An 11,445-nucleotide genomic window follows, 5' to 3' on the forward strand; every position below is an offset into this window, starting at 1 on the left:
TTAGGAAAATAAAAATTTGCACCTTGTTGGATTTTAATTTAAATAGTCTTTAATGGAAGTCGGCCATACTTACCAATCATAATGTCAGTGTCAGAGAAAAACTTCATATTTCTTGGTCATAATGTTATCTGTGTCAATTAAAGCCAGTGATTTTTTTCACTCCAGTGAAAATTTATTTCTCTGAGAAAGCATAGTAATCCACAGCCAAACATAATATAAAATATTCATTCCTTATTTGTCAGAACTTGCTTGAGTGACAAAATGGGAGACTGAGCTTGGCTACAAGATCTGAATCGACATACAATAGAAGAATGCAGTACATAGAGACATTAAATAAAAGGTGCTGATATTACACTGTGGTTAAATCACAGGGTACAAGACAAAGATGAGAATGGACTTTGTTGAAAATCCCTGGAAAGTTAGCTTAAAATTGTCACATACACGAACTGATGTCTTGTTGACTACAATAGAAGGATTCACTGTTGTGAGGGATTGCATAGTCTCAAGGAGGACTAGCTTCCTTCATGGGACAATCCCAAGGATAGTTTGTCGCTTTTGCTTTCACCATTTCCTTTATATTGAGTTTCTAGTGTTCTATTGGTGCCCTGACACCTTTGCCTCCATAACTTGCATTAACACACAGAGCACAATGACTTTCTCAATATGTCAACTTTTGTAACAAACTCTGACAAGGACATCACATCATGATTTATTAAGATATCAACATAATGATCCAACCAAGCCAACAAAATTTGATGCAATTAGAGTTATGTACAATACTTTTCTGACAGATGCATTACAAACTGCTATTATAACAGAAGAAACAAAGTGATCCAAATTATATTAGATGGCTATTGAATATTCATTATTAGGAAACGACAAACTTGTTAAATGTGTCAAGCCATTTGAGTAATATGTCTAAATCATTGTAGAAAACAAAGTGATTCTGATTAGACTGGTATCAGAAATTCAATATTAGGAAATGCACAACTGATATGTCTAAACCTATGACTAGGCATGGAACTGTCCAGTAAATGGACACTTAAATAATTGACCCCACCCTCCGACCAATTTTCTCAATGAATTTACATCAATCTCAGAAATGACCCAGATGACAATGAAATCATGGAAATCTGCAAATTTTAGGAAAATTCTCATTCCCAATAAGACCTGAGTATAAAGCATTATGAATAGAACACGACCCCTTCCCCAACTCAACTTTTTGGACTTGTCCACCTTGGAAACTTGAGCCATCTTGGAAACTTGAGTGTGTCCCAAACGACAGGCAATTGGATTTGGAAACTGCTGCATAAATTACATGGTAAAAAGGTAAATTGTAATGATTTTAGATATATGCTCCAGGCATCCTTTTGGCTGTCTGATTCAAACAGCTTTAATGACTGACAGTGTTACCTACCTTGATGGTACCATACAGCAGGAAGATGATAAGAGTCAGGCTGCAAAGTGTCAAGACAAAGGCCAGACACATGTCCTCTGAAAAAAGAAAAAGAAAAAATGATCAGTATGAAAATATTTTTGTATGTCCTGCAAAAAAGTAAAAAGTCATTATAAAAACTAGGTTGAAGTGGGCCTGAGATTGCACAGTTTGCAAACATCTCCCTAATAGCCACGTGGGCCTGAGATTGCACAGCTTGTAAACATCTCCCTAATAGCCACGTGCACCTGAGATTGCACAGTTTGCAAACATCTCCTTAATAGCCATGTGGGCCTGAGATTGCACAGTTTGTAAACATCTCCCGAATAGCCATGTGGGCCTGAGATTACAAAGTTGCAAACATCTCCCTAACAGCCATGTGGGCCTGAGATTGCACAGTTTGCAAACATCTCCCTAACAGCCATGTGGGCCTGAGATTGCACAGTTTGCAAACATCTCCCTAATAGCCATGTGGGCCTGAGATTGCAGTTTGTAAATTTCTCCCTAATAGCCAAATGCAACAAATAATAGCCCAAAATATGGGTTAGCAGGATGTTTTCTGCCAAGATTTCTTCAAATTCTATTGATTGGTTATGAAAAAAGTTTGGAAGCTTTTCTATTTTAATTATCTTCTGCAGCTCAGTATTATTTGTCAACAATTGAAAAGGCAAACAAAATGGAATGATGTGTGGTCAAATTTTGAACAGCTGTTTTTGGATGTCATTTAAATTGTGTCATCGATATGAATATCAACAAATTCACTGAAAAAGACAACCACTGTGTACACTAGGTATATCAACATTTTGACTTATTACACCACTGACAATAAATGTTGATGTAAAATGAAGATAAAATGCAATGGATTTCCGGAAGAATTGTCAACAGTCGGAGCAGAAGTTTAAAATGGAAGCAGATTTGGTCTACTGGTTGCCACCTAGTGGGGTCAAGAAAATTGTATCGATGAGAGTTACCTCCCTTAATATAAATAACGCTTTTTTGTCTTTCTGGGAGGGCTGGTAGCAGAGGTTATTTCCCCATGGTAATGGAATTTGAAATATATTTGACTAAAACATGCTGAATATAAGGTCAGAAACATTTTTGTACAAACTTCAAAACTATAATTTGGTCAAATTCTGATCAAGATTTTCTATTTTTGGTAATGGGGCCATGTAACTTCACATTTTAATGGTACACATGCTTGCTGTCAAATTTGGACAACTTCTGTTGAGCATTTATTAAGATGCTGTTTACATTTTTTTTTGTTTTAGCAAAGGCAATTATACCAATCATCCAACCGGCATATTTTCTAAAGGCCTTCATGCCAGGATGCTCTAGGTCAATTTTAATACAAAATTCAGCCAACAGTTCCTGACAAGCAAATAAAAGCAGATGTTGATAGACTGACAACACATGATGTTACGATTGGTACAAAAAATGCGTCCAAAAAAATTGCTTGAATGAGCCAAACCAGGAAAACTGCTGAGATAAACATCTTTTCATAAGGCTTGACAAAAGTAACAGTACTGCAGATAACATGACACATTCTACTGTATCACTTGCTTTAAATGCTAAAAATCTGTTCATATGTATTAACAAGTTAGATTGTTTCTTTAAATTCATCTGAAACAGTACAAGTATTATGTAATTGTAATAATCATCAGGAATTTTGTGAATTATTTTAATTTCTTTCAAATTCCTTTTTTGTCATCTAATTCACAGTAATATAAGATAAGCTTCAACCAATCAGTCACAAGACATTTCAACCTGTGGCAATTTACCAAATTAGATCAGTGCCCTAGTTCTGCAAGACTTAAGACGAAAACAAACTGAGGTAATCCAGGAAATATTTTTGACATTATCTCCTTCTATCACAAAATATCGGACAGAATTATATTCTAAGAATCCCATTCTAAATGTCAAAAGCTCCATACTCCATGCTTTAAAGGTCAAGTATGGATTTTCCCGTTTAAACTTACTATCTTAGGTAAGTAAGGTTTACCTCTCCTTTGATAACTCGTGCACAATGGGGTCCAAAAAAACAGACAGCTGAATAAACAAGGGAGTGAGTTACAAGGGACCTCTCATAAATTAGGAAGGGAATGCCATCCCCATTGCACATCAACAATAAAAAGACGGCAGGAGAGGGATGTTTAATGGTCTAATACTTGATTTGTAATCATTTTTTAAATCATTATCAGTAGAAAGCTTTTCATGTGAAGATGTTCACTTTCAAAATAAACTACCTTTATTGTCACGATAATCAACCACTGAACTACCTTTAAAAATATTAGTCCATGAGGTTTCAACATTTTCACAGTTACTGGTGTGAAAACACTGTGCATTACATCACTGCTTTGCATATGAACATCAATCTATTCGAGTGTTATTGCTGATTCACAAGAAAATAAAATTTCCTTCAGTTCAAAAACAACTTGCATAGTATAAGTGAAACAACTGCCATCAATGTTAAAACTCTATTTTTTTATTGTTGTTCTATTAGTAAAATAGTGAAAATTCCACTCATCCTTGAGCCAATCTCTCAGTGTCAATTTGAGAATTTTAAGTTTTCTACAAACATTGGGGCTCACTACTCCATAATGTATTGTAAACAAAGTTTCTCATGCATCAACTACTCCTTTCACATGTTTCTCTTTCTATCCTTGCTCATGTTTGCTAATTAGTTGGATAAACTACTGATGTTAGATACTTTAATTATGTATACTTTCAATTTGTTGAAAAAATACAACAAACACTTCTATAAATCAGAGATCAAAATCCAGATGGCACTTAATTAGGTCCTCATAAATGCTCACTGACACTGTGTGAAGATAGCTTTACACGTTTAAATTAAATCAGGCATTTCTTGACTGTGATTACACTGAAACCAACTTAAAAGACAGAACTTAGAACACAAATTTCATTTGACAAAACTTATTTCACTGGTATTTCTTTTTTAAATGTTGTCACCAGTAGGCACTACTGACATTTTCATGGATTGAAGTATCATTGAATCTTGGGATTTCTTTTTACAGTGTACTAAAAATGACTGAAATAAAAAATTCAACAAAACATGACTTTACTGAAAAAAGTTCAGGATGTAGATTCAAATTTCTGGGCACGAAAAAATGATATTTTTGATGATAAAACAGTATGTACAATAGTCTTAAAAACAGAACTTTTGTCCTACCACTGATAGAATCACACGCATGCTAAAACCAAGTGTGCACTAATTGTAGGTAATCCATGCATTCTTTTGGGAAAATTCACCCTCTCTCATACATTCATTGATCCGGTTGTATAAGAATACACATCTCCTCAAATGCTTTATATGGGGTTATTTTTTAGTCATTTGAACCAAGTTGTGGTAATAAAAGTGAGAACAAAATTAACGTTCTGCAACACAGAGAAAACAAGATCACTGTTTCAAAATCACATGACCTAACTGATTAACCTAGCTATTCTTTGGCTACAATGTGCAAAATTATACTCTGAACATGAAGGCAAGATAACTTAGTCACTATTAAATGGAACTGTGAATATCATTTCATGTTTAAGAACCTTTTCTCCACTGTCTGTATGCTGTGGCATTTGGTGTTTCATAAATGATAGCTGGTGATTCCTTGAACTCATTCATCTCATTTTTCTCTGGTGTGATGACATGTATGCCATCCATTTCCATGGAAGTTCCTGGCTCCAATCCATTTCTCAGGACCTCTGGATGAATAGAGGACACAATCAGGAAGCCAATCACCAGTAAATGGACCACCTTAAAGAAAGAAAATTTTAAAATGAATTAAAATGTATTAATATGGCAGAGATGTCTCCACTAATATAATACAAGTAGACGGCAAAGTTCCCGTCAAAATTGACCCAATTCTTCTTAATGTAAAACCTCAAACAAAATTCATGACAGATACGACATGACCCCATGGTGGAACATGTGTACCACTATATGCTCTATCCAAATGTATGGAATGGGTATAATATAATGTGTCCATAGGACAAGGATACCCATGCCTCTCCCACTGCTTAAATTAGTGGTACAAATAAAAAAGTGCAGTGCAGCTGGCAGAACATATGCCTTTATGTATGAACATGAAAATGGATTACATAACATGGATTATAAAAATGAATTAGATGCAACTCTACAAAATCGTGGGAACATGAAAACATATTCAAATGATGGCAATAATGTCTGCTAATTTTCAGCACGATTCATTAAAGGCTGTAGGACTATTTCAAGTTTTTCAATAGACACATACACTTGAAATTTAAATGTGAGCCATTTCTGATGCATGGGAATTTTTATGACACATGTCGAGTTGGACTAGAGCATCATGCTGTACATAATGTAAACTCCAGCAATTGTCATTTGCAAGACTATTTTTTACACTGTATTTGCCAAAAATCACACCCACGTAAAATCAACATGAAGTGGGCAGAGCTATCAGGTCAATGATGACAGACTTAGGTGTGCATAACTGAATTAAGGTTAGATTGTTTTGATATTGTCTTTGATATGTATGATATCATGGGGAAGAGGGAATGAACAATGAAACGTCACTGGATTAACTTTTTTTTACCAAATACTGGCATTGCCAAAGGTAAGCAGACAAACTTTAATTATTTCATTGGCTATTATTTTGCTTCAAAGTTTAAACATTAATGTGTCTTAATTAATGTGTCATTCAGTAAGAATTTACTGGACATTATGCTCAGCGATAATTTTATTATATAAGATGTATTTATGAACTATTACATCATAATGGATCAAAGAAGTTCTATTCCACTCTCAGAAACGAGCTGTCAGTGATCATCATTCTGACCTTCAGATTCAAAAGAAACAAAAAATTAGTAATTATTCTGAGAAAAAGGAAAATAAATCTGCTAAAGTTGTAAGGAAATTTAGGGAAAAGCAGAAAAAAGTGAATTTCCATGGTTTAAAACTAGTAATGGCCTCGTCTGTCTCAGCATCTGCTTGTTTGTTTCTTAGAAAAATTGTAATAGTATTTTGTCTTCGTCTAACATGAAATAACAAATCTTAAACACGAGTTTGCTCCACGAATAATAAACAATCCCAGCTATGTGCTCAGGTCAGTAAAAAAAACAATAAATGATTTCTACATTTGCCTACAGTTTCAACTCCTGAGATTATGGGGTCAAGGGTCAAATGTTTTCAGTTTTGAAATAATATTGAGAAACCTGCTATTTGCACACAAAGGATTTATCACATATGGTATAGACACTGAATACGAAAAACTGGCACAACTTTAAATTGAGACCCAAGTGTACTTGATATTACTCACTTCCACAGTTGACACGTGTCATTTTTTCAAACTGCAAATTCAAGTGCATACTGTGTGCTAGTATTGGTGCTGTTTAACTTTCTTTCCAATGACATATATACATATACTGGTTCCCTATTACAGCACAAAAACAAAGTTATTTATACAATAATCATTCTCCCCTGGATCTCTCTTGCCCCATCCAATTCAGCCTTGATTCACAACTTATAAGCTATTTACATCCTTACACTTAAAGTACATACACTTAACTGACATTATGTGAAAAAGCTTGCCAGTAGCTTTCCATGGGTCAGTGGTTCTCACCGGAGGTTTCCCTGGTTCTTCCTCCACCAGTGGCCACCAAGTATATCCTATCATGTGCTGAAAATGGATGTTAAACCCACAGGAACAACATTTTGAAAGCATATGAATGTATCATACTCATATGCCATAAGGGGCCCCAAGTGGCCGAGTGGTCTAAAGCGTTCTCCGTTATGGATCACTGCCATCTCACCTCTGCATGGGTTCGAGTCTAGGATCCAGCCAATGTGGGTATGTGAGAAAGCTTGCCAGTAGCTTCTCGTGGGTCAGTGGTTCTTTCCGGGGTTTTCCCAGGTTCTTCCTCCACTATTAATACTGGTTGCCATGTATAGCCTATCGTGTGCTGAAAAATGGCGTTAAACCCTACTACAACAACAACATATGCCACGTATTCATACCTGAAAGTGTGTATGTTTCAATAGAAAGAAATATGCATTGCATTTTGGCCATGACTTCAAAAGCACACAACAAAACATGCCTTGTAATTAATTTTAACTCAGAAGTACCCAGATAATAGTACTGTAATTACAAAGATTTAAAAACACTTAAACCAACTGTCACATTATTTAAAATTTGTTACTTTCTTAAACTTCACAAGAATATGGCAGTCCAAAACATTTCAATTGAGTTTTTTTTTTTTAAAGCACCATAACATACATACAAGAACATGTGTATGTGACCACACCTTAGTGTTCATCCATTTAAACCATAGTGGCCACTCAATTTTACAACTGCATGTCGAGAAGTTTATTCTAAATTAAATGTAAATCTTTTGGACTGTCATTTTCAAGTTTTTATAAGTTTGAAAATAAAATTGCTTGCATTATTTACTTTGCTGCCTTTGTTTGTATTTTCACAAAAAAGAGAAGAAAATGACCAAAACCTTACAGCTCTTTTTAAATTACGCAACAAAGTAATGTCCCATATGTTTCTGACCTAATCTTTTATTTATTTTTAGGTCAAATCATTTACCACATATTTGGACTTTGCTTTCCACAAATTGTACATTTTCCTTAATTTATGTGCCTAATGAATAAGGAATATAGATAGTCTACTGGAGATGTACTTCCAAGACTCAACTATGTTTGCTATTTCAACCTATGGCAAGTTCACTTACAATTTCAAACTGATTTTATGAAGAAAATAATGCAAGCACAGCAGTTAAAATCTTCAAAACATATATTTTGGAAGTGCTTTGACCAATTCTGTCTTAAAAAACACTGTCATGTACATATAGATATTTTAGTTTTGAACCACAAGTTGGCAAATTGTCATCAAAACCTCACATGATGGAATCATGCAGCGATATTCTGCAGTAGTTAATGATCAGTCAGCTATTAAAAAACAGCTGTGAATGTGAAAGAGTGTTTGTTCGCACAACTGATATGAACACATGCTATTCCTTCCACCTAAGGCAATAACACTAGCTACTTGGCTGGGTTTTGGGAGCATCTCAAAAGCCATAAACCATCATCACTCAGTGTACAGCTAAAGCAAATGACAACGCAAAGTAATTTTCTCTTTCCTAATAGAAGAACGCAATGTTTACATTTTGCAAGCAACACAATTACCCACTTTGCCTAGCAGCATGCATGATTCTTGATACAGATTATGCTCTATCAAGCAAAACAAGTTTTAACTCATTATTTTCAATGCCAAATATGTATTCTATAGTACTGTATTTCAATAAAGTATGTTTATTCAACAAGACATTTTGATGCCTTGTCTTTGACAATACATTTCTTTCTCCATATCATTCTCATGACTTGGGTTCAAGATTCTGACTCAAGAGTTCAAATTTTCACTCCTGGAAATTTCAGTCCAAGAGTCAAAGAACCTTCAGTTTCAAACCCTAAGGGAAATCTATAGCACAAAACCTCCCATATGTGGGAGGGCACTTACTAACCAGCTGAGATAGCCTGGACCTCTAGGTTTGTGGCATGTATGCCTGCAGTGTTATTCTAACATACTGGGTTTAGAAAGCAGCTATACCTTGTTATTTCTGGTTAAACTAAACACCAAGAAATTCTTGACCCCCTTCCAATAAAAAAGTTTTAGGAGAGTTTTGAGCCCAAATGGAATAGGCCACCAGCAGTTGTCCGAGTTGCTTGGGTGGTCACTACACCACTGGAACTACCCATAGCTGAAAGTCTGATGCAATACAAATTATCATACTTTTTAACATGTCTTGTTTTGATTCATCAGATAGTAGGTCGGACATGATGAACTTTTCCCTACTAATTTATCAACTATACAATTCAAATGGACACTTTCTTTCTTGTCAGGGCTTTACTAGTCCTACAATGTAAGGCATATCACATGTTAACTTTGTTTTAGTGCTACACTTGATGCCCAAAACATAAATATCAGCGTCGAGGTCTTACATGTAGGGCTAGGGCTATACCAGTTTCGAGGGGCCCCGAGTGGCCGAGTGGTCTAAAGCGCTCTCCGTTTCGGATCACTGCCATCTCACCTCTGTCTGTGTGGGTTCGGACTCGGATTCGGCTAATGTGTGTACATAAGAAAGCTTGCCAGTAGCTTCTCGTGGGTCGGTGGTTCTTTCCTGAGTTTTCCCGGGTTCTTCCTCCGTCATTAATACTGGCCGCCATGTATAGCCTATCGTGTGCTGAAAAATGGCGTTAAACCCTACAACAACAATACCAGTTTCGTTTTTTCCGTTTGGATCCCCGAATGAAACTTTTTTTTTACCTACTCCTTATTTCACACAGGCCAGGTACTTTAAAAAAAAAAACAACTTACTTCTTCAACGCAGTTTAAGATAAAACCAAGCAAACAACATATAGCGAAGTTGGTCGGTTGTAAGCCTAATGACGAATTTCAGGAATGTTTGCACTCATGTTAGTACAATGGGACATGCCATTTCATTCTGTCATTTCTGATGTCAACAAAACATTCTTAATTTGTAATTACCAAATGCCAAAAGCCAAGGATGATAGTTCCTGTCTTAACGTGACAACAAAAACAGCATTTGAAAGCTCTGGGATCACCAATGTCAAATTTCGTTCTCATTTTGTAAATTCTTAAGTTCACAATATCACTTCTATTTCTTTATGGATGAAGAAAAAATAGTTCTTTCATTTGGAACACCTTCTTAGACACGGAAGTAAAACGTTTTGTTGTTTCTCACGCGGAAAATTACTTTTGGCTGTAAAGCCTCTTGATGCATTTTGTTTAAATTTAATTTTGTTTTAAACAGTTATTAAGCGAATTGAAAGTCATGTATGAGTAATATAATTAAAATGTATGTAGAAGAAAATCTAGAACTATTTTACCTGACCAATACTCAAATAATATTAATGCGCAAATTACGTCATTATGGGTAAAATAGGAAGGTGATGTTATAATGTAGTCATTGACTCAGTGAATGCATGTGCCTGATATTTTCTCAGTGTTGGGGGGATTTTGAGGCTCAGCAAGTGTGGTTTGAGGCCCCCCCACCCCAGTTATGTCGTCCAGTTAGGAATAATTTAGCTTTTCATATAAACCTATAGAAATGATTGGTAATTCAAATCTGAATAAAAGAAACTATATAACATTGTTTATCTTGTTCAATGCAAAATAGTTGACTTAATATTGACAAACATCATCATTGACATATGTGCAAAACTCACCTAATCACAACCACACTAACATTAAATAAAAACACAAAGTTTTTGTCTTTAGAATATATTAGAGGGCAAACTATATGTTTAATTAGGTGTAGTATTTGCTACTCTCAATAGTTCCAGACGGGGTTTCAAGGTAATCCAAGTGCCTAAAGTGTTAATCACTGCATTAACTGAAGACTGAATGGTACTTGTGTTTAAACGTCTCTGCTGGATGCTCCGTTCGAATCCTGATCAGAACCGAGTTGTTCTTGACAACCATAACGTTAGTGTTGTTAGAGCTGTATCTGATGTAGTCCAGGGGCGCTCGCAGAATTGAGGGGGGGGGGGGGGGCGGGCATGTAGTGGTGAGCCATGAAATTGGATGAAATGAGGGTCACTTGCCCCCTTCCCTTGACCCTATGTGCAGGTGTCCAAGATGTTTTCTGATCATGAAATATGCTTGTTTTTATAGAAAAAGGAATATACGTCACCACTGAGACTAGCCATTTCATTTTGGGAAGGGAGATACTATTTTTAAGTTTAATGCGGGCTTTGCAGAGAATACAGCAGTAACAAACGACCGCTCCGGTGGCCTAGTGGCTAGAGCGTCCGGCTCGGAAGCGGGAGCTCGTGGGTTCGAACCCCAACCGAGTCATACCAAAGAGCAGCAGAGAGACTGAGCCCACCAACTATTCGTTCCAACAGAATCCTCTATCGAGAACACTCTTGATAGAGGATCTTATTTCACAAAATAAACCCTCTATTCAGAAAACTATGATAAATAAGCCTTCTCTGC

General features: G+C 35.9%; 1 protein-coding gene across 1 annotated transcript in view; it reads right to left on the minus strand.

The window, feature by feature from the left end:
- Nucleotides 1-10,143, minus strand: part of LOC149807026 (lysosomal-associated transmembrane protein 4A-like) — a 28,968-nt gene extending 18,825 nt beyond the window's left edge. Inside the window, exons 1-3 of the mRNA XM_089960863.1 lie at nucleotides 9,973-10,143; nucleotides 4,994-5,201; nucleotides 1,418-1,494 (exon numbers count right to left, since the gene is read on the minus strand). Coding sequence (XP_089816989.1) covers nucleotides 1,418-1,494; nucleotides 4,994-5,201; nucleotides 9,973-10,071 — 384 coding nt within the window. The 5' untranslated portion in view covers nucleotides 10,072-10,143. The remainder of the gene's footprint in view (nucleotides 1-1,417; nucleotides 1,495-4,993; nucleotides 5,202-9,972) is intronic.
- Between the last annotated feature and the right edge of the window lie 1,302 nt (nucleotides 10,144-11,445).

The sequence above is a fragment of the Sinohyriopsis cumingii genome, chromosome 1, assembly GCF_028554795.1.
Source record: "Sinohyriopsis cumingii isolate HCF-2022 chromosome 1, ASM2855479v2, whole genome shotgun sequence".
In the NCBI taxonomy this organism is placed as follows: domain Eukaryota; kingdom Metazoa; phylum Mollusca; class Bivalvia; order Unionida; family Unionidae; genus Sinohyriopsis; species Sinohyriopsis cumingii.